Source organism: Zootoca vivipara, chromosome 15, assembly GCF_965207765.1.
Source record: "Zootoca vivipara chromosome 15, rZooViv2.hap1.1, whole genome shotgun sequence".
Taxonomy (NCBI): domain Eukaryota; kingdom Metazoa; phylum Chordata; class Lepidosauria; order Squamata; family Lacertidae; genus Zootoca; species Zootoca vivipara.
This window is the reverse complement of record NC_142598.1, coordinates 38,816,256-38,840,479: the sequence shown is the minus strand read 5'-3', so window position 1 is coordinate 38,840,479 and position 24,224 is coordinate 38,816,256. Positions and strand designations below refer to the sequence as shown.

The 24,224-nt window shown below is 41.4% G+C and overlaps 1 protein-coding gene across 8 annotated transcripts in view; it reads left to right on the top strand.

Annotated features, from left to right (window-relative positions):
- Positions 1-24,224, top strand: part of BNC2 (basonuclin zinc finger protein 2) — a 398,914-nt gene that overhangs the window by 244,212 nt on the left and 130,478 nt on the right. For all 8 annotated transcript variants that reach the window (XM_035140457.3, XM_035140455.3, XM_060268829.2 and 5 more), the window contains one exon: positions 13,006-13,108. In XM_035140457.3, coding sequence (XP_034996348.1) covers positions 13,006-13,108 — 103 coding nt within the window. The remainder of the gene's footprint in view (positions 1-13,005; positions 13,109-24,224) is intronic.

Sequence of the window (24,224 nt, the reverse complement as noted above, 5' to 3'; positions counted from 1 at the left end):
CAGCCACTCTGGGCGGCTTCCAACAGAAAAATGAAATAAAATAATCTATTAAACATTAAAAGCCTCCCTAAACAGGGCTGCCTTCAGATGTCTTCTAAAAATCTGGTAGCTGTTTTTCTCTTTGACATCTGATGGGAGGGCATTCCACAGGGCGGGCGCCACTACTGAGAAGGCCCTCTGCCTGGTTCCCTGCAACTTGGCTTCTCGCAATGAGGGAACCGTCAGAAGGCCCCCGGCGCTGGACCTCAGTGTCCGGGCAGGACGATGGGGGTGGAGACGCTCCTTCACTATGGAAAGATCCAGTGCTCACTTGGATCCACCCACCCCATTTCAAGGAATTTTGTGAGGACTGGACTGAAAGGAGATGGAAGTGTCTGTGATCTAATAATAATTGTAGGCAAGTCTGATTGGCTGCATAGAATCATGACATCATGTCTGTGAAGAACCACACATGTAAACAAAATGTTTGATAAATAATACCCCCCCCCAAAAAAACAGCAGCCCTAGGTCCAATGGGACTCAACCCATAGAAGTGTCCAAGTAAACTACCATATTGGCCTGAATATAAGCCTCACTTTTTTCCAAATTCCGACCCTGAAAACTTAAAGTGCGGCTTAAATTTGTGACCTTACAAAAACTGGCTTTTACAATATTGCTGCTGAAACAGACTTGTGGCAAAACGGAACAGGTGTGAGCACCTGCGGAATTTTAGGGGAGTGGCTTATATTCAGGCGTTGTCTTTTTTTCTCCCCACCCTCCATGAATTTTAAAGGTGTGGACTTATATTCGGGTGCTGCTTATATTTGGGCCAATACGGTATGTGTGTACAGGAGCAACAGCATCAAAGTGACATCAGTAGCAGGAATGCTTTCTGCAGAATCAAATTTCGCCTTTCTAACCAAGCAAGAAGGCATGTTGGCTTTCATAAACCAAGTTGGGTGCTTTTTGACCCAACATTGAAGTCATTGTTATAAATTGTGGAAGAGCTCAGAGTTTTGTTGGTGTTTCCGTCTGTCTCTGTGTGTAATCAGCTAGGGTCACAAGTAAAAGATTGAGCAGTTCTTGATATTCTCTGCTCCATTTGCTGCTGCCAAGAGGTTAGGATGACAATAATGTGGAAGAAGCCTGGCTGTTTTCCACCACAAACATATAAACAAGCAACTGTTTGTAAGGAAGCTTGGTTGTTGGAGCTAAATGAATAATTGCGTGCATTTATTTGTATTAAACTCAGCAGAATTCATTCACCTTTACACTTCATAAATGCAGAAGGGGGCACTGCTGCTGTTGTACACAACTAGTTTCTTGGTGCATCAGGACCAGGTTCTCCCATAATCGATTGGCGTGCCTTTTCTTGTGCAAATGCTTTTCCTTCTTCCAAAATGGCAGGGTTTTTCCCCACCATCAAGGAATCCTAAAGCAGTACTGTAAAGCTGTACTCTTGCCCTCTCCACCCCCCACTATTAGTGGCCACACACAAATGGCCTCAGAGCCTTGATTCAAAAACTGATTTGAGTTTCAGGGAGCAAGGGCTCTTCACGAAAGAAACGTTTTAGTGTCTTCTCTCACAGAGGGCCTGGTTTACTTATCTCACCACTGCATGCCAAGTGATGGATGACCCAACTTCTGGATGACCACCATGTGTGACCTCTCACTGCTGGACCGCTGAGTTGTCCTTTTAGTTTTCAATTATCTAGATTGGGTTATCTAGATCGGGTTAGTGAGTCTGGCTGTTAACCAGAAGGTTGGTGGTTCAAGCCCACCCAGGGACTGCTGTGGGCAGGATTCCTGCATGGCAGCGGGTTGGACTAGATGCTTCTTCTGGCCCCAACTCTATGATCACAGGATCACAGAATTGTAGAGTTGGAAGGGACCACCAGGACAATCCGGTACAACCGGATCCGCAGTGCAAGATCCCACCTTTATATTACCAAATACCAGATCCCTGCTAAATACACCTGCTAAATACCCTTTTTATATGCCTGATGTCACCATTTGGTTTCGAATAAACAATGCCTTTGTTCTCATTTTATCACGTACAGTAGCTGTGCATCACAGGCAGGGGATGAACAGACTGTGATTGGGACCTTGTTGCTCTCTAAATGTCATTTGGCCACAACTCCCATCATCCCTGATTGTTGGACATGCTGGATGGTACTCAAGGAATTTGGAGACCAACACTATATTTAGCACTGCAGCTTTCCAATCCCTGCTTTATAACATATGTAAACAGGATTATGTATGGATGCAGACGTCTTGTAGATGGGTTGGAACAAAGTTGCCCTTGGGATGTATAGCAGGCTTCTTTGTTGTTGATGCCCGTTAATGAATTATTCCCTCTGTTTGTCGTCTCTTCTTCTTCTTCTTCTTCTTCTTCTTCTTCTTCTTCTTCTTCTTCTTCTTCTTCTTCTTCTTCTTCTTCTTCTTCTTCTTCGACCTAGTTGTTGCTTTCACCATATAAAGATTAAGAAAGTTTCATGCCATTAGTTGTTTTGTGGAACTTCCACATTTTTTTGAGTAGAAATGCTTACCGTTTTGAGGCATCATCACAGCCCCCTTTCACCTATTCTCAGACAGAAAGGGCATTGGAGTCGTCCCCCCCCCCATCACATTCACATTATTTAACCTTGCAGCAATTTATTGCACATTTGCAGGATTGGATAGTACACAAAGATGTTTGTATGCAAGAATGTGATAGCTATGAGATTCACTTTTGCCCAATTTATCTTTCTGTCTTACAGTTTGGATGATGGAAAAATTAAACGAACAATGTCAACATCCTTTTAACAGGGGACTGAGACCTGTGGGTATAGGGTGGTATATTATTATTAATCCTACATCCCCTTAGAGGCAGTTTAGCAGGGTAAAGAGACTCCACTGACTCCAATGAGGAAGACATGTGAAGTTTGCTGGATTTCATCCTAGCTGACTCAAGCTTTACTAGATGGCTATATTTCTGAAAGCTCCTTGCAGTGATCTTTATCTCCTTGCAATGGGTGATAGATAGTTAGGTGGATAATGATAGAGAAATACTGTATTTAGATCGGAAGGAAGAGCAAGTTCAAACGAAGGAAGAATGGATAACAAAGATAGACTATGCTGAAATGGCAAAGATGACCGGGAAGATCCACGACCAAGATGAATAAAAGTTTGTACAAGACTGGAAAAAAATTTATAGAATATCTTAAAGTTCATTGTAAAGAGTTAAAAGCATTAGCAGGGTTGATATATAGAATCTATGAAGTACCATGTATTAAGGTTATTAATGGACTTGAGATTGAATGGAAAAGATAAGATGTGTAAGGAAACAAAGGGGAGACATTGGAAACCGGGTGGGGTGGGGTGGGGTGGGGTGGGGTGAAGTCCAGAAGGGATAAATAATTAAATAGTTTTAATTTGTGTTACGCTGAAAATTTTGAATAATTTTTTTCCCAAAAAAAGATAAATGCTGTAGATAGATAGAGTGGAAGTAATAATAATAATAATAATAATAATAATAATAATAATAATAATAATTTATTTATACCCCGCCCATCTGGCTGGGTTTCTCCAGCCACTCTGGGCGGCTTCCAACAGAAAAATGAAATAAAATAATCAATTAAACATTAAAAGCCTCCCTAAACAGGGCTGCCTTCAGATGTCTTCTAAAAATCTGGTAGCTGTTTATCTCCTTGACCTCCGATGGGAGGGCGTTCCACAGGGTGGGCGCCACCACCGAGAAGGCCCTCTGCCTGGTTCCCTGCAACTTGGCTTCTCGCAATGAGGGAACCGCCAGAAGGCCCTCGGCACTGGACCTCAGTGTCCGGGCAGAACGATGGGGGTGGAGACACACATCTGTATGTAAAAATCCCAGCCCAAAAGAATACAAGAGGAGACAATATATTTGCATATTTGTAGCAATACATCTTCATCTCTTTGGACTGGAAGCACTCATTCTGAACCAGTGGCAAATTTATTTAGAATGCTACTCTCTCTTTTTTGGGGGGGGAGGGGAGAGAATTAAGAATGAAAAAGCATGCTTATAAGTTTTGAGCTCAAGCAAGCAAATGCATTTGATAAATATGTGCACATAAGAACGGTTAAAGGATACGTTCCCAAAAAATAATGTATTCCTTTAGAATTGTTGTAGATTTTCATAATATTTCCTCCCACAAATATTTATATTGTAACTTACATCAAAAGGGCAGTTGTGGTTCTTGACTGAGTGTACCTATGCACAATATATATTTATATAAGAAGTGAGTCTACTGTAATTACCGGTTTGCAGAGCGAATTCCTGCAGGGTTTGTACTCTCCCCATTAGTAAAAGAGATAAGTTGAAATGTATTAAAATTTCACTGTACAACTGGGAGTTTTTGTTCACAGTAAATGTGTTAATGTTTCTTCATTGCTTGACTGTTTGTGTTTAAATTTAGGCAGCATGCCCAACAGGGACAAAATTATAGGATAAAACTATGTATAAAAGAAAATCCTTTAGAGAGAACCAATAAGGGTTATTTTTAATAAGCAGTTACACATAATAACATTCTGCTCTGACCATGGAGTAAAGTTTTAACTGTCTCTTTCGCAATTACTGGAATCGCATTCTCTTTCATGTCAAAGTTTAGAGACAGGAACAATGTCAATTTCTAATGTACCTCGTTAGCAAAAATGTTATTGCTTGGCTTTTCCACAGTCTGCCAAATTAACAAGGAAGCACAATAATACTAATAAGATAATAAGGGAGCGCTTAAAATGGTATATTAATTATCAGAATTTAGTGATCAAAAAGTCCATTTTTTGGAGGGGGGTAAGAAATAAGAGAGATCCATTAATCTCGATACAGATAGAGTGTAATTTATGGATTTAAGGCATTTTGCAGAGTCTTTCAACTTTAATCTTTCTAAAATGTTGGGAAATGTTTGGGGTGTTAGGGGTTAATGTTCACGGCGCTAGGCTCTCCAGCCCACCTTACCAAGACAATTTTTTATCCATATATTTATACCATATTGCATTTGTGGCAGTGAAGCTTCTGGCATTTTTTGAGCCAGAGTGAGTCAAGGAATGGACATTTTGATGACAGAGAGAGAGAGAGAGAGAGAGAGAGAGAGAGAGAGAGAGAGAGAGAATTCAGCACAAGGAAATTTCCTAGTCCAGGTTATTTATTTGCGTTACTAGGATTCAGTTAAAAAACCAACCAAAAAGTGATATTGAGAAACATGCATTTGGAGAGAAAATACACTTAGAAATGCATATTTTGTTGGAGGAGGTATTGAATAATATATGTCTAAACACAAAGTTATGAATATGAAATGATGTAGATCAAAAATAGACTGAATCATCCTTCCCTCCTAGTTTAAACCCAGGTCTTCCAGGTCAAAGCCCCATTTGACCACACCGGCTAATTGCTGCTCCATATTTTATGCAGTAATCATGTCTGGCAATGTACAGTATGGTTACCTAATATTTCGTGTTGTGAACATGTATAGTGTGAAGTGCAAATGGGCACCCCAAACATGCAGTGCTCATAGGAGAGGGAGGCGCATGTTATTGTGCCACTCAATAGCGTCTTTCATTGTATTTCTACCTCTGTGTAGCCTGTTATTTCAGCAGAGCAAGCGGTCTTGTGTGTGCGTGTGTGTGTGTGTGTGTTTGTGTTTGTGTGTGTGTGTGTACGCGCGTGGCAATAAGGAAATCTTCAATAAATTTATATGAATAGAGAACTCTAATAGATTAGGTTTTGGTCGTGTTTCTGCAACAAATAGAAAGAGCAACTGTTTAGCTATACTGTATTTTAATGTAGGTTTGCTGAATCAGTGCACATTGCATAAGAAGTTACAAGTAGATAGCCATGTTGGTCTGGCGTAGTCGAAACAAAATAAAAAAATTCCTTCCAGTAGCACCTTAGAGACCAACTAAGTTTGTCATTGCTATGAGCTTTTGTGTGCATGCACACTTCTTCAGATAATTGTTTGAGCCCCTTCATTAGGTTGCTGCTTTCTGACCTTTTCCACCTCTACAAGTTGATGTCAGCAGAACTGTGCACAGTATTCCAAGTGTAGTCTCACTATAGTTTTGTATAACAGTCTGTTTTACTTTCAGGCCCATTCCTAATAATTCCTAACATGGATTTCACCATTTTCCCAACTGCTGCGCACTTGATTCTCTCTTAGAACATTTCCCAGAAATAACTGCATGGGATGTTTTTGGTTTTTTTCCTGAGTCTGACTACAGGGCTTCTTAGTACTGATAGAGGATTTCAAATGCCATTTTATCTTTCCCTTTCTTCTACTCCCCAGAGTCATTTTCATTTTCCAGCTTCTCCCTGAAGAACAGTTGTGCATGGTTTTGTAAAACATTTCTGTGCTACATGTTTTCCCTGACTGAAAGTACCTTTGTTATCTCATCAGCCGTCTTATGGGTTGTTAGTATTCTTGCCATCATATCATATTAGTATTGTTTTCATGAATGCCACAGAGAAATATAATGATATTAGCACCTTTCAAATTGTATTAGTGAAAATAAATACAAGTCAGAAACAATACTAATATAATATGATGTAAAACTACTGATATAGCAGTAAGATGCACTGATCCTCTCACAAGGTATATCTGACTGTGATACTGGGAAGCAAGGGATGTAGCAAGGCTCAGGAGTATTTAGCAGCGCTGAAATGCAGGGTAAAGAATTTTATTGTTCTACTTTAGGAGCCTCTAAAATCAGGACAGCACTTCCTTGCGTTGCTTCCAAGCCTAATGTGGAACATTTGAGGGAGCTGGGTATGTTTAGCCTGGAAAAGAGGAGACTGAGAGGAGATATGATAGCCATCATCAAATATATTTAAAGGGCTGTCACATGAAGGTTGGAACAAGCTTGTTTTCTCCTGCTCCAGAGGGGTAGGACCTGAACCAAGAAAGGAGATTAAACATCAGGAAGAACTTTCTGACAGTAAGAGCAGTTAGACAGCAGAAGGGTCTCCCTCGGAAGGTGGTGGAATCTCCTTCACTGGAAGTTTTTAAGCAGAGGTTGGATGGCCATCTGTCATGGATGCTTTAGCTGAGATTCCTGCATTGCAGGGGGTTGGACTAGATGACCCTTAGGGTTCCTCCCAGCTCTGCAATTCTATGATTCTATGAAATGTGTGCCTTCAAAGTTTGGTTTAAAAACTTGCAAAGTTAACTTGCTCATATTCCGGAATTAAGTTGTACGGAGCTGTGTAAAATCCTAACACTCTGAATGTCCGTGAACCATAATTCCATCCCAGGCACACAGATAGTGTGTAGTTCAGGACCTTTGCATTTCCAAGGTCAAGGATTCAAGAGTTCACACATGCACTGTACTTGCCCACTCAGTCAGCTGCTGAATTTAAAAGGTGTTTGCCTGGTGTGCAGACGGTCATTTTTTATCTCAGATTAATATCAGGGTAACTGTAGCCCAACCAGAGGGAATGGCTCTGCCTCCCTCCCACAAACTTTGCTTGCTTGCCTGCCTTTCCGAATTCCCTGTCTCCAGGCTTCTGTGGCTAACCTCCTCCCCACTTCCACTAGGATTATGCAATTAGATCCCACTTGGATTAAACCGTCTCCCAAATCAAAATCTATCTCTGGGAGTTTCCTTACTTTGGATTTTGTATCAGCAGTTGGAATAAATGACCTTTGAGTGACCTCCAGTTATAGGACTCTTATTATTATCTATTGCTTTTCAAACCATTGATATCTGGCTCATTTTATCAATACTTTCTTTCCTCCTATACTACAGTACAAACTAGAGTAATTTTGTCAACAGCCGTATCAGTACATCAATTCTTCTCCCTGCCACCACCAGGATTTCAATCAATTAATACTGGATTGATTTGCTCATTCTCAGGCCACCAGGCCTCCCCCCCCCGCCACCCCATTATTGAAAAGCTACCATTACCACTAATGCTAATATATTGTAATACAATATCGAACAGCATTTCTAAACCCTTGAGTTGGACCCAAAGATAGGAAGCACTGCTAAAAAAACCTTGGTGCTTATTGAAATCACAGGGCTTATTTTAGAGTGTCTTCTTGTCTTTAAACATGATTTTAGTGTAAATAGGGTTTTTAAAGGGAAAGTGGATCTGCCATATAACTAGCATAGGGGTGGATTTAGATGGAAATATGACTTTTCCATTGATATTATAAGGGTTCCTTGGAGACATTTATAATCTTACTGGAAATGCAAGAAACACTGTGTCAGGTCTGTGTCCAGAAAACTTATTTGATGTTCTAACTACTTGTGGATTATTTACATGGCAGAACATAATGCTTCTTGGGGGCCCTGGCTTATTGCACCCTGAATCTGGCCTTCACATTCCGCTTGTAGTACATCTATACATTTCCTCCGTAATATCTCCTTGGGTGGTGGTAGTGTTTAGTTTCTCTCTTCCAGTCTGAGTCAGCAAAAAAAGATCTTGCGTTTTACTCTTAAGTGAATGCAGGCCAGTTATGCAGGTGGGATTTATTTATATTGGTACTAAATCTCATTACAATGCTCCTTGGAAATCATAGCTAATCTTTCAAATTTGTTTGACAGTTCTCTTTTAATATCTTCCATAACGGCGACTTTAAATGATTCTACACTTGCTTCCCACATCTAATCACCTGGACTGTGATCCAGTTTTTGAACTTTGCCATGGTGATTCTGCTCACAGTCCTTGGTTTGTTCCCTAGCTAAGCCCAGGGATGAGACAGAGACCAGGGCCGGAGCGGATGGAACCGTTGGGGTGGATCTAGTGGGCTATACCCTTTTATTTGTGTGTGAAGTAATGTAATTTAGCCTGCACCTATACTTTGGGGGCCCAAAGGTTTTCCCATCATCTACCAAAGCTTTATACAGTGAGTGCTTTAAAAAAATAAAATAAAATCTTTCTTGGAAGCCCATCTTGAAATTGTGTGTGTGTGTGTGTGTGTGTGAGAAAACCTCTCAGTGCTCTTTTTTTTAAAAACAGCTTTTAAAAACCAATCCAAGAAATCAAATAAAATACTGCATCACGTTACAAAAGGTCATTTGAGATTTTCATTTTCAACTCAGTTCAGTTTTGCCAGGCTACTGCTTGTTGGAAATCTGTAGCCTGTCCTCAACCCAATTTCTTATGGATGACAAGGAGGAGGGGTTGGAAATTGGGGCAAACGACAGGAAAAGTGGTGGGAGGACAGAGAGGAAAACAAGGGGCCTCCAGCCTACTTGGGGGTCAAGGCCTGAGCATTTGGGCTGTGACTCCACACACAACTAGCCTAGGACCCACCCACTGTTGAGATGTGGAATTTGACAAGAAAAAGTTATCTTACCCCCCACTGTCGATGCAATATACAAGCTCCTGCTGTGATAAAGACATTCTCTCATCCCATTTTTTACATTTAAAAAATTGGTATTTATATTTTACAGGTGATACAGCACATGTTGGAAATTCCCTTTCTCCCGGCCCCCTCTCCCCCTGATGCTAATTTTTATCAACAAGTTTCTGTTTACCAAAATAAGATTTATTTAATAGCTCTCTAGTTTTCATAATTGTTTCTGTTCGTTCGGAACACTTTCTTATTTGGTAAACACAGGGACCCGATATAATTGTCCCCCTGGATAATGTTAATCAAAGATGGTGCATCTCGTTGGTGATTGGATGGTCCGGAGCAAAAATTAAAGTTTGGGGGAGGGACAAATTAGCCCCGGCCTTACTGTCATTTGAGTAGCGAGGGTTCAAATACACTTGACATTTAATTGACTGGTTTTTGGCCATGTTAAAGAATGGTGATGCTAAGGTTATGTTAGCATTAGACTGTTTGTTTTAGAATTATTGTTACATTTCACCATGAAGAGCTATGTCAATGTTTATATAAGAAAAGTGGTTCTTAGTCACCATACTTATTTGGAAATAGATGATAAAAAAAATCAATGAAACAGATGCTCAAGTAAATGTATTTAGGATCAGGATGCAAGTGATTACAGTAATTTCCTGTCATTCACCTTGCAACCTTATAGCATTTTCAGATGTTATATAATTTATTGTTGAAACCTGATACAAGGTGATTGAGCTGTCTTAAATCTTGACCTGAAATCTCCTTGAATGTTTGTTCAAATGAAGGAGGAAGCCCCCCACCCCAGTTTAATAATTTTAAACATAGCTAAATGAGTCATTCAGACAATAAACTGTAATATTGAACTAAAAAAACCTGCATTTCAGCCTGAATCTAATTTTAATAACCAACCGAATGATCTTTTTTAAAAACAAAAAACAAAAGAGGGGAGAGGTGGAATATGTTGAAAATAATTCCGAGCTTTCAATATAGATATAATTTAGCAAGGCTCACAGTTGTAGTGGGGTGAGATTGCTGCACCCACTTGTAAAATAAACATCAGGAAACTGTGAAAGATATGCTAAAAACTGAATTTGAAAGAAATCATTTGTTAGTACAAGGAGCTGCACTTCGTAATGCTTTTTGCCCTTTTGCAGTTGCAATTAATTACTGAGTTCATTAATTAATGAACATATTAGAGAAAGACACCATTACTGACTAGGGGAGATCTGATATATCACTGAGTCAATAAAGTATTGAACACAGAGAGACCTTTCGGTAGAACCCTCCCTGCTTCGTCTGGTCGCTCGCAATCACATATATTATTCTTGCCTACTCAGCAATTTTGTGGGTGCCCTTATATTTCATATTTCTAATCCCTTTAATTACCGCTAGGTACAATATTGTTTTACAACCTTGCTAATGAACAGTTGGTCGGTTGACGTTGGTTGATAAACTCCTAACTGTCAGGTGCAATACAACAAACTCCCCTCCCCCCACCCGCGCTTGCATCCAGCAATACTTTTTAGAGTACGATATGAAGCAGCAGCTGAAGAGAGAAAAGCAAAAGGCATATAGAAAATATACCTTTGTCGGAAATCATGTAAGGAAAAGCAGCCAGATTTTAATCGGAGAACAACCGAAAAAAATAATCAAACATGATCTATGCATTTGCAAATAACCCCTGTTTTGCACTTACTTGCTCAAAGAGAGGCCACATTTATTTGAATGGGGCTGGTAATATCAAGCAAGGACATGAACAGAGAGATATGTCATTATACATGTACAAGAGGGCTTTACTTACTGCCTGCTCCCGCTACCCAAATGCTGCTCTTGAACTCCAGTGGACTAAAGGGAGTGGGCTTAGCTGTGTCAAAGGGTTGCAGTTTTGCAAAGCCAACAATATGGAATAGGCCAGCAAAACTTCTAGCCTATAACTTTAATTAATAAACGGTGTGACACAACCTATCTATACTCGGAGGTAGATCTCTCCCAAGTGTAGTGGGATGCCTGAGTGAGTGAGTGGGTGTATATATAAAAGATTGCAGCGAAACCACTGTTTCAAGGCAATGGTGGTTATTTCCTATAATGTGGAGATTTGCATTTCCGTAAATCAGTTGCTGCTGCATTCGGGGAATTCTGATGCTCTTGCAAGCACAGGTACAAAACCTCCTTCCTCTGACCCTAAAGTAATCACTGGTTGCATCTAAATTGGTAGAGTGATCATTTCCTGGCATTTCCAGTAGTTACAGTACATTGTTAATGTGTGAATGATGAATATAATGCCCACCATTTCAAAAAATATGTGTGCAAATTAAGCTTAAATGCATGCCATAAATTTACCACTAGTAGTTTAGGGAGCACAGGTCATCTATAGAACTATTAAAAAACTGAGGTCTCGGCCTAAAAAGAGAGAGCCTTGGTCATTATTTATGTATTTGCTTTATAGTTTAAAGAAATTATCCATCTTTCCCTTCCAAAGTAATCTTTCTTTTCATAATGTATGTGTTTCATTCTTACCTACTTATATTTCATTTTCAGATGGTGGGAGACTATGTTTCTAAAGGGCACATCAGATTGTCAAAAAGTTGAACAGCTGTGCCTTGTACAAGTGATGCAGCCAATGAAATTTCTGTATGGTTCCTGAATCAATTCTCTTCTCTATCTCCATCATTGTATTGTTGCTTAGGGAACACACAGAGCCAGTGGCCATTCTGATGCTTAACTGAATTAAATATTTTACAAGTCTCCAAAATAGAAACTTGAGAACTTTTTCTTCTTCAATGGAGTGGAGAGACCTTTGCTCCATATTTATGCATATTTCAGTATGTACTTCATTCTTAGTTACAACCAAAAATGACATGTTACAGTGTTAAGAGATAACTAACTTAAAAAAATAAATCCTTTGGGCATTTGGAAAGCTGAAATTTGTACAACACAAACACACATTGTCTTCTACTCTTAAAAACCAAACGGGGACTTCGGTCTACATTATTTAAGTGTGTTTATTCATTTTCACGATGTTGATGCCTTAATGCATCCTATAATTGGAATTGCTCTGTGACAACAAAAAAGTTATTGTTCATGACAGCCCCCTTCCCCGGAGATGAAAATAGAGCAAGCCATTTCATGTCAATTTTTGTTTTACATTTTGTTATGTGTGCAGTAGGGAAATGAAAATGACAAATATTCTGAAAGCATATATTTAAAGATTTTTTTACAAAACAAAACAAAACAATGCTGCATATTTCTCTGATAATAGCCAAGATTCCAAATAGTGGTCTGAATATGTGTTGAGATCTGATCCAGTGCAGGATGGGAAACCTGTGGCTCCCCAGACATTGTTATCTCTGACCATTGGCCATGCTAGGGCTCATTATGGTTGGAGTCAAACAACATCCGCAGGTTCCAGAGCCTGGTGTAGTGGCTAAGAAGGTTAACTATTCTGAACCTGGGAGTTCAAATCTCATCTGAATCTTGAATTTTGCCAGATCACCTGCTGTTGTTCCTTTAAGCTTCTACCAGGCATCTGCAATATAGAATGACAATTCTGACCTCCCTCCCTGCAGGGTCTGATGTAAGCTCTACACATTAAGATAATATGCACATGAAGGCCCTTAGACATGCAGCGAGTTATAAAAATTCTACTTCTTATGTGATTATTCGTCCAGTAAGATGTTGATAGAAGTTGGTTTTCCTTTTCTCCTTCCAGGCCATACGCTGCACACTGGTAAATTGCACGTGTGAATGTTTCCAACCGGGGAAGATAAACTTGAGAACCTGCGATCAGTGTAAACATGGATGGGTGGCACATGGTAAGAACTACCTTCCTTTCAATTTCTCCTTGTCATGTTTACCTCAGTGTGTGCATATAAAATATCAATTGCTTAATTACTTTTACATATTGACACCTACATATCTGTTGTAAGTTTATCAGACATCAGAAGAATGGCACTATGGCATATGCATGCTTGCTTTGTGTGGAGGTTCCTGTTGTTCCAACACATGGCATTGAATCAGTGGAAGAAATGAGTATTGTGCAGCATGCATCCAAAATAGCATATTCTAGCATGTTTCGGTTTTCACAATTGAGTAGTTCAACAAGATATTTAGATCTAGGGCCAGCCCGGCACATTTTGGTACCTGAGGCGGAATCTTTCCATGTCTTTCGCCACAGTATTGTTTAGACTCAAAACTGAACTCAGAGCTGAAGCTGTGTCAAAGCAGACTGTTGAGAGTTGCTGCTGAGGTTGCAGTGAGAGATCAGTTGTGCATGGGATATCAGTTGTGTCAAGCTAATGGTTCCAGCTGCCTTGAAAGAGGAAGTGGTGGTGTGGCTGTTCCTATGGAAACCCTGAAGGTCTTAATAACCATTCGCCAGTTGCTAACATTCCTTTCCTGGGCATGGTATTTAAGCGTGTGGTTGCCATGCAACTCCAGGCAATCTTAATGAGATGAGTTCTCCAGATCCTTGTCAGTCATGCTTCAGGGCTGTTTCTGGCACTGATGGATGACTTTTGCCCTTTCTTGTGATGAAGCAGAGCAATGCTTTTAAAATCATTACCATGTGGGTAGTCCTCAGTATGAGTACTGGAAAGAAGATGAAAGCTGCATGCGTTAAATACATATTGTATTGGTTGGAGCCAGACTCAGCTAGTTGAACTTTGCTCCCATTGATGTCATGGTTAACTTATCCTACTGATTTCAGCGGAACCTAAGTTATTCTGAACTTAAATTCTGGAGCCGAAATGCAGAGAGCATGGAGTTGGAACTAGAATAAGTTAATGGATCCAACTCCATGTTCCCACCACAGCACCTCCATTTGTCAGAAATCCATCTGGCAAATAACATTCCTGGCATCGTCACTTTCACTACCCAGCCTGTGTTATCATGTGCTTCACTCTTAGTGATTCTTACACCCCCCCACTTTGCTGAATCATCAAATGTATTTTTAAAGTCTGATTTTAAGGATAGGGTGGAGGAGGACAAGTCCTACTGATTTCATTGGAAGAGGGGTTGAGCGCATATCCTTTATCTGTTTTGTATATCATCTTCGTAACTTTCAAAAATTACAATCCCCTAGGATATCAGGGTGCTGTACATGGGGTGTTGCAAACTTTGTTTATTTGATATCATACCCACCCTTCACCACCACTGGTTTTAGGGACACCAAATGCACACCTGTGAGATTCTGTGTCTTCAATCTCTGGAGAACTCCACAATAATGTCTAGCAGCTATGGAATCTGTCAAGGGATGTTGACTATTTTGCAGGTGGTAGTTGGGGTGTTTGTGGAAAGTTAAAGGGGGGGAACCTGTCCTTTTGTCCTTTTTCCCTTTAAAAAATGTAAACATTTGTGTCTAAATAACTAGAACACAAAGAATAGGGTAGAATAAAATAATGTGTCATGTTTTGGTCCTGAGGCCCAAGGAGTAAAACCACAAGGTAGGTCTGAAGCTGCAGCACCACAGACAGCTCCTGAACGCAGAGCCTGCTCCTACGAAGGTCCAAAGAAAATTTAGCGTTTCTAAAGCCTATGCTTCCACACAAACCTCTCCCACTCTGTTCCTAATGGAGGGCCAACCCTCTGGCCTGAAGGCCGGCACTCCCTTGTGCTCACTCCATAGCTTCCTGCCCTGCGCACTCTTTGCGTGGCTGGATGGGTGAGAGGACTGTGGGTGCCCTTAGTCCCTCAGGCTCAGGAGATGGTGCTTGTGAAGGTCCTGGCTGCAGCTGTCCAGGCCTTGGTGATATGGGAGGTTGTACCATGTGGTCTTCACAATAGGCAAGTCCTCATGCTGGTACGGTTGCAACTGCTGGCAGGATGGCGAGGAAAGCAAAAAATGATTACTTTGTACAGAGATAAATGTTGCATAATGTGATGTACACACAAGAACTGAGAAAGAGGGAGAGTTAGGTTTTTTAAATATATAAATCAATCTCCTTTATTGGCATAGAAAAAGTACATCACATACATGGATCAGAGCACAACACAGTTAACGAAACATAGTAGGAGATACTTTAGGATAAAACTGTCCAGACATCACGAGGTACAAAGATGGCTCTTAGGATCCATGGTGATGTAAGTTCATAGCGTCACTCAAAAATCATTCCACATTCTCCACAATGTCATCGCTACAGTTGTTCAGCAGACTAGACACCCTGGAAGATAAACCCCCTCCTTCAATAAGGGGGCCAAATACTTATATTTTTGCATAAAATGGGCAATAAAAATAAAACGGGTGTGATGAATTCGACGTGTTTTATGCTACAAAGGCAGCTTCTTTCCGAGGATGGGATTTTCGGGACTCTACCTTGCAAAACTGAAGACAGTGAGATGTTAAATCTTGCTAGGGAAAGAGCTCTGTGTAGGTGGGGATCGTAAAGCAGGTGTAAATATGGAATCACCTGACCCAATGAGGGTGGAATTCCTAACCCCAATGGGGAACAGGTTTTGTTGGCTTCACTGTGAAGGATTTGGAATTCAATCTCTAGGATTCTGCGCTTGATTGTCTGGAATGCTTCCAATTGTGGGAGCATAAGCAGCAATTTGAGTGATAGGTCACAGGTTCTGATTTTGCTCTCAATGCAAGCTAGCCATTTGGAATGGTGGGATTCTGCCAGTATGTGGAAAGTTAAAGAGAACGGATTGGACACAAAATTTAGGTGGAGCCAGAATTTTATAGTGATGAGCCATTCTTTGGTTTTCAACAGCCCTTGTCCAGTTTCCAGACACATGGCTGTACACGGCACACAATTTGGCAACCGCAGAATTTTGCGCAGAAATTTGGATTGGATGTGTTCCAACAATTGGTTAACTGTGTCAATTCATAATGGAATGCCATACAGGAGTTTTGGGGCTACTTTGGCATTAAAGACCTTTAGTGCAGCTGGACTGATGGACTGAATCCCTCTGTTAAAGAAGAAACGGGTGATAGCCAGAGCTAGAGTATCTGCTCCGTTAAGTGCAAGCTTGCAATCGTATTTCCAGGAAGTGTTATATTGGAAGTGAATTGCTAGGTGTTTAAAGTTTTTAACCGGTTCCAACGGGTTTCCACTGACCTTCCACCTATGAGGCTTCCAAGATCTTGAGAAAACAAGCACTTTAGATTTTGCAAAGTTCAGTTCCAGTCTGTTGGCTATACAATATTCCTGGCAGCGGCACAGGAGCCGCTTCAAGCCATCCACCCTCGGATGGAGCTGAGCTTCAGCAATGGCCATCCACCCCGGGGTAAATAAGGGTGCAAGGTCATTTTTTGAAAAATAAACAAACCAAAAAACCCCTGTCATTAGCAAGTTGTGAGAGTCAGTTCTAACAACTTGCTAATGACAGAGAGGTTTTTGGTTTGGTTTTTTTTTTTAAAGCATGCTTATAAAGAGCAGTATAGCATCAAAATCAGAAATCTGTGCAAAATTATTGCTTCAGTTCTGTGAAAATTCTGTTCCTTTCTCATTTTTTTTGTACTTTTATTATTGTTACCCATATGGAATATCATTTGATGAGAAGGCAGGATATACATTTAGCAAATTTTCATCATCATGTATTAAATTTGTATACTGCCCTATAGCCATAGGTCTCGGGGTGGTTTACAACACACAGTTGCAATACAGGAAGCAGAAAATACATAATAAACATAAAATAATAATAATAATAATAATAATAATAATAATAATAAACAATTCTAATGTATGCACACTAAAGAACAATACCCTCCCTGACAAAAGTCCCTGAACAGTACTGTAGCCCACAAATACAAAAATCAAAATTAACATATAACATTTAACAACAATTTAAAACAACCCCGCCCTCCAAATAAAACAGCACCCACCCAAGTTAATACTCCACCCTCATTAAAATGATAACTTTAACACAAGGGGGTTGGCCCACACCCTTGTTCCATTCCTGAAAAGTCACATCCAAAGGGACAAATTGTAATTTTCCAGTTCACGAAAGAGAAGCAATGATCTTATTGACTAACTAATTAAATAGTTTCACCTATTGGTCTTTGAGCAGGTTATACTCTGGTACATGCAATATAAGAACACAATGCAATTGAGATTTTAAAAAACCCAGCACCAACCATTCCCTTATCTGTCACTCATAAATTTACTATTAGTGGGAAAAGACCAACAGAAGAGAAATGTCTTCACCTGCCATCAGAAACAACCCCACCTCTGTGCCTGTCTAATCTCAGCAAGGGAGGGTGGTGTTGTAATATTAGAACAAACTGAGAGAGGAAATGCAGGGGAAATGCCATGTCATAGCACAGCAAGCTTCATTCTGATGCAGCATGGAACCTTCTCGCATAACCACATTTGTCACATTTTCTGTTTTTCTAGAAAAGGGGGTGCCAGGAACTTCTCCCTTGTTCTCTGAGAATGGCATTGGCACCCACCTTGAGAGGTGCTGGAGCTGAGCTCTGGTGAGCTCTAGCTATTAAAAAAAACACGCTCTGCACATATCTGCATATTTGTCTACTTTGTGTATGAAGAAGGTGCACAGCAACAGATCCCATGTTGTTAACGTAATAGAAGAAAGGATCTAAGGTGCATTTAATTCCTAGTGGAACCTAAATGCTTTGTAGTTTAAGAGCAGGCATCTCGCAAGTAGGACTGGGAGACCCCACTTCAAACCTCTCTGCTACGAAGCTCACTGCATGAGCTTGGGCCAGCCTACCTCATAGGGTTGTTGTTAGGACAACAGGGTGGAGAGGGACATTGTGTCCTGCCCTGAGAACCTTGGAGGGGCAGATTAAAAACATAGTCAATAATCTCTGGACTTTCAGAGTTCCTCTTACCTAAAATAAGAATCATTCTCCAATCTAATTTCAACTTCTGTTAACAAAGCCTCCTTTTGTCCATCATTCAGCTGCCTTTTTAAAAAAACAAACATGCTTGTACTCCAAGAAAGGGAGATGACACTGTTTTACAAATAAGCTTGCTCAAGGCAAGTGAGTGGGTTTATACAACGGGTTAGGATCCTTCATAGGCTTATGGCAGGGGTCCCCAGACTTACCGCGCAGTGGGCCGGTGCCCGCCGCGCCGACCGCGCGGCGGGCCGGAGGGCAGGGGAGTGCGCGCGCAGCGGGCCGGAGGGCGGGGGAGTGCGCGCCCATGCGCATGCGCACACGCACACGGGCGGGGGAAAAATCGCTGAAAATCGCTTGTGCGCATGCGTATGGGCCTCCCCCGACCCGGAAGTGCATCGGAAATGACCTCTTCTGGGTCGGGAGAGGCCCATACGCATGCGCAAAATGGATTTTCGGCGATTTTTTGCCTATTTTTCTGATCGTCGCCGCGCCGCGCGCCGTAAGAGCGGGCGGCGGCAGCGGGCGGCGGGGGTCGTCGCGGGCCGGATTGGGAGGCCGATTGGGCCGCATCCGGCCCGGGGGGCGTAGTTATGGTATCTTACCACTCATTTTGGTTTTGGTTATTTCCCCCACCCTTTCTCATGACAACTGTTCCTCATACATTTTCTTAGTTTCAGTCCTTAAAATTTCTGTTCAGGAGATGGGATATATGTATATGATAAACAGAAATTTACATTTGAGAACTGCATCCTGCCAGGGTTTGTAAATTTCTTGGTCCTCTTTGAATAAATCCAATCACCGTGTTTACATTTTGTGGCAAAGCAGGACCAGGGATATATACAGATATATTTTTCTCAGACACATTCCAAGCATATGTGTATAAATTAGTACCTTCAGACTGTGGCAAGACCACTTGAGTTATTTAGCTTATTTACTCTCAAAAACCTTTAGACCGGTGTTCCTTGAGGACTGGTTGATGAGTTGCAATATGGAACACCTGGGTTTTGAAATCCCAGAGCACCACAGTTCACTATTCCCAAACCTATCTTCCTTGGAATGCCTTTGACTCCAGCCTTGTCGAATAATATGCCAAAATGGAGCCCCTGCTGTCCTCAGTCTTTCCAGTTGTTTGTTAGTAAGATTGTGTTATGCCCTCGTGTAGGGCATGACCAATGGAGTGGTCCTGAAGCAGCCAAGAGGATATGCAGGCACAAGACATATTATGAAATATTATGCCAGTGCTTATACTTGACCAGGGGTCAGCAAACATTTTCAGCAGGGGGCCAGTCCACTGTCCATCAGTCCTGGGGGGGGGGGGTGTGGACTACATTTTGGGGGGGGGGGAAATGAATGAATTCCAATGCCCCACAAATAACCCAGAGATGCATTTTAAATAAAAGCAAACATTCTACTCATGTAAAAACACCAGGCAGGTCCCACAAATAACCCAGATATGCATTTTAAATAAAAGAACACAGTCTACTCATTTAAAAACACACTTATTCCTGGACCGTCCACGGGCCGGATTTAGAAGGCGATTGGGCCGTATTCGGCTCCTGGGCCTTAGTTTGCCTTCCTATGTACTTGATGAATGGTAGATTTATATGAATCCTACCTGGCAAAGAGTAGGAATTCTTGTTTCCTGCAGGATTAACTCACCCTGATTAGCAAACATTCAGTAATGCCCAATGTCATCAAAAATATGGGGCGTTTTCATAGGTGGTGAAGGTACTGCTATTAATTTCACATGCCTCTAGGTGAAGGGTGGGAAACCTCAATCCTACAGGCCAATCTTGGCCTGACAGGGATTCCAATTTGGCCGGTGAGGCCATTCCCCCCCCCCAAAAAACCCACGCACACCTGCCAGTCAGCTGAAATCAATCCAATTGACAGGTGATGCCAGCTGGTGGGTTGTGGGGCCTCTTGTGCCAGTTTCCCAATGTGTGCCAATGCAGTGGAATTTAAGCCTGGTCTGTTAATGAGTGATTGAATCCTGGGTGTTAAATCCTGCTTAGTTTAGCAGGATGAGCCACTTCCCTTGAGGATGACATCACAAACACACACGTTTCTGTCCTTTTATGCTTTTACGTAATGCCGTCTTTTAGATTGGGTAAGGCCACACTTCCACCAGGAAGAGAACCCAGATGCTTCGTTTCCACGAATGGCTCTAAATCTGTACAGGTCCACGTTCATTTGCAGATGACCAGAGCTCCTCATCAAGCAATAAACATGGATGCAAACTCACATTCTAGCCTGCAATCAAATTCAAAATGAATACCTTGCTCATATTAAGCCACAACACAGTGGTTCACAAATAAGCAGAAGCACAGAGAGGTGCCACGAGAGAGGTGGGAGGTATTCTTAATGCCACTTGTGAAAGGTCCCTTAGAGCACAATGCCTTCTCATTAAGTTTTCTTACATAATGAATCTATCTAGAGAAGTTTTCAAACCTGATGTAATGAAAAATAAAAGTTTCCATCTCCCCTCCCCCTTTTCCTATAAGCCAAATCAATGGAAGGCAGACTGTTCTAGGTAATGGAATAAGTCTATGAGAGAGAAGCCGGGAGTGGGTCAGTGCCTTGCTAGTTGAAAGAGCAGAGGGTTACACAAAGCTTGAGAAAATAAATAAGCAAGTGGCTTCTTGATTCCCACTAGCCATGCGCGAAGACATTGACTTGCACTGCCTCCTGTACTGTGCTGCCTTCATTGGAGTTGGGTTTGGAATCTTATTACCTGGTCCAATCAGAACTGGGGTTCATTGTATTTGTTCTGAACTTTGAATAAAGTCTTCTTCTTTCTTCTTCTTTGGCGATCACTCATAGCCGAGTAAGATTGTCTTCCATAAACATGGTTTTAACAATGAGTCCGTAAGTGACTGTGGAGGCCAATTCTGGATCCACGCGTCTTTCCACAGTGGGGACATTGGTATCCAGGCGGGAGTTGATCACGGTGTGGATTTGCCAAGCGTTCCTTCCTCTTAGCACGTTTCTCCCTTGCGTCCTGAGTTCGAGTTTCTTCAACGTCCATGACACCTTTGGAAAAGGCTGTTCTCCAACTGGAGCGCTCGCAGGCCAGTGTTTCCCAGTTGTCAGTGTTTATACTACATTTTTAAAGATTTGCCTTGAGACAGTCTTTAAACCTCTTTTGTTGACCATCAGCGTTACGCTTTCCATTTTTAAGTACGGAATAGAGTAGTTGCTTTGGAAGACTATCATCAGGCATCCGCACAACATGACCAGTCCAACGAAGTTGATGTTGAAGAATCATTGCTTCAACACTGGTGATCTTTGCTTCTTCCTGTACACTGATATTAGTTCGCCTGTCTTCCCAAGTGATGTGTAATTTTTTTTGGAGACACCGTTGATGGAATCTTTCGAGGAGTTGGAGATTTGACAACTGTCTCTGCTGCCTTGGGAACAGCTTCCTCTTCCTCTTCCTATTTCATTTTTAATTTGCACCCCCCCTTTTCTATATCACTGTACTCAATATGGTTTTCAATCCATAGGGATAGTCAACATGGTGCCCTGCAAATATTGTCCGGCTACAACTCCCGTAACCCGCAACTGTTGGCCATGCTGACTGCAGCTGTAGTAGACCTGGGGTAGCTCAGTTGGTAGAGCATGAGACTCTTAATCTCAGGGTTGTGGGTTCGAACCCCATGTTGGGCAAAATTATTATTATTATTATTATTATTATTATTATTATTAATAATAATACCTCACCCTCCCCGGCCAAAACTGGGCTCAGGGCGGCTAACGTCAAATGTATAACACATTAACATAAAATCAGGCAATCAATTAAAATACATCCTAAGATCAGATCAGGATCAGAATAAAATCCAATCAGATGGCAAAAGCTTCCTGCATTGCCAGGAATTGGACTAGGTGACCCTTATGGTCCCTTTCAATTCTGTGATTCTATGAACATCAGAAGTGTACCATGTTGGCTACCCCGCCATAGAAATTAGCAATTTCTGCGGACCAGCTGTTGACAATTTGTGGCTGCTGAAGAACCCAGCCATGATAACTTTGGCCAATAGAAATCACTGCTCCGTTTCTCCTGAACTGCTCTGGTGCGGCTTGAAGAGAGAAAGGAAAGCAACATGTTTAGAGGGCTGCTTTCAGAGGTGGCAAATGTAGGATATCAGTTCATCAAAGAGTTCTCTTTGTGGCAGGATAAGTGTTTCTCTTGGCGTAATGTCGGTTTATTGAGTTTTGACCCTGCAGCCTCGCTCTACAGTGGTAATCCTGCTTATAGCGGCCTTGTGCTCACCACTGCTGCTCTTAAAAAGGACTCGGTTGTTTCTTGTGTGAATCTCTGGTGTTTAAAGGATTTAAAGAACTAGACTGTTTTAATTTGCTTCCAGCGGCATATGTTTTTTCAGCTTGGAGGAAGATTTATTTATTTTTAAAATGGTTTAAATTGGCTAAACCATTTCCTAGGTCTGGAGTTGTCAGGCAGACAAGATTAAAAAAATAATAAAAAAACAAAGACAGAGAGGGAGTTTGAGGCATGTTGTAGGATTTAAAAAAACACGTTTAAGCATTGGCATTTTATAAGCATTTTGATTTAATGCAGATCAGTGCTACTGAGTATGGAAAAAGAAATTAAATCAAAAAAAGTAACCGCTGAAAAGGCCTTTCTCAACATGCTTAACAACCACTTTTTCTTTGTTGCATGCAAAAAAAGAGAATAAAACCACACAACTCTGACATGACCCAGACTTAAGAATAAGCAAAGTTAAGTCCTGTTTATTACAGTGGGGAATGTAAGCACATGCTTAAATTTCTTTCATTGAAATGAATGGATTCAAAAGTGCTTAGTTTCCGCTGAATTCTTCCTTATGTCCGTGTGGTGTGTCTAGACCCAAAATACTATTTCCTTACTTCCATGAGAAGAATAACGGGAAAAAAACATTCTGACTAGCTTCATTTCCCTTTATTGAATTTATGTACCGCCCTATACCGGGGGGGGGGGTGTCTCAGGGCAGTTCCTTCTACTATTTGTCATCACCCTCACCCCTATTTTTCATTATTTATTTTTTATTTAGTTATGTGTTTCTGCCTGTTTCCTAGCGTTCCCAACAAATGGCTGGTCTTTCCATTAACCTTCCTTGTGTTCTCTAGTTGGTTAGACGCGCAAATCACCACACAATTTGGACAAGCTTCGCGTTATTTTCTTCTTCTTCGTACATTTGTATGCAGACCACCTCCAGTTCCTTTTACTAATGACAATGCACAATCAAGTGAGAAACCTGCTATATCACCCTTTAACTCTCTGAAATCTCACTCCATGCATCAGTTGCAACGAAAGGTTTGACAAACGCGCTTACCTCACACGGTCTCTGGCCAACTTCATACCTGACATTTCTTGTGCTGCTTCTACTGGTAGAGGGAAACTCGGGGCGACAATGCAATTCTTTGTTTTGCCTGAGTTTACAATGCAATTTCATTGAATTCCGTGAGGCTTAGTCTTGAATAAATGGGTACAGTGGTACCTTGACTTATGAATTTAATGCGTTCCGAACGCACATTCGTAAGTTGAAAAAAATTGTAAGTCGAATCCCATAGGAATGCATTGGGAGAAAAAATTCATAAGTCGAAGCAACCCTATCTAAAAAAATCGTAAGTAGAAAAAATCCTATCTAAACCGCATCCAAGATGGCGGACGGAGCTCCGTTTGTAAGTAGAAACATTCGTAAGTAGAGTTATTCGTAAGTCGAGGTACCACTGTATATTATTAGAACACATCCAAAAGTATTTCTTTTAGCAGGGAGGCCAGAAGGAGGTTCATCCTCCTCACCCAGGATAGGAAGCAACGGTGAGAAATAAGCTACATTAGATCCAGGGATGTGGTTGGGGAACTGAGAAGGCATTTGTTCCTCTGCATCTAAGCCTTCTCCTGGTCTATTCCTGCATGTCCCCAATGCACCAAAACCCTCTTCCTTCTCAGCCCTTCCAATGTCAGGAGAGCCAGGTCCTCTATATTAGTAAGGAAGGGATATCCACCATCTCTGGTGTTGCCTCTCTGGGGACACACCTTTCTCTCCTCCGAGAGAGAGGGAGAGGGGGAGGGAGAGAGAGGGAGAGAGAGGGAGAGGGAGAGAGAGAGGGAGAGAGAG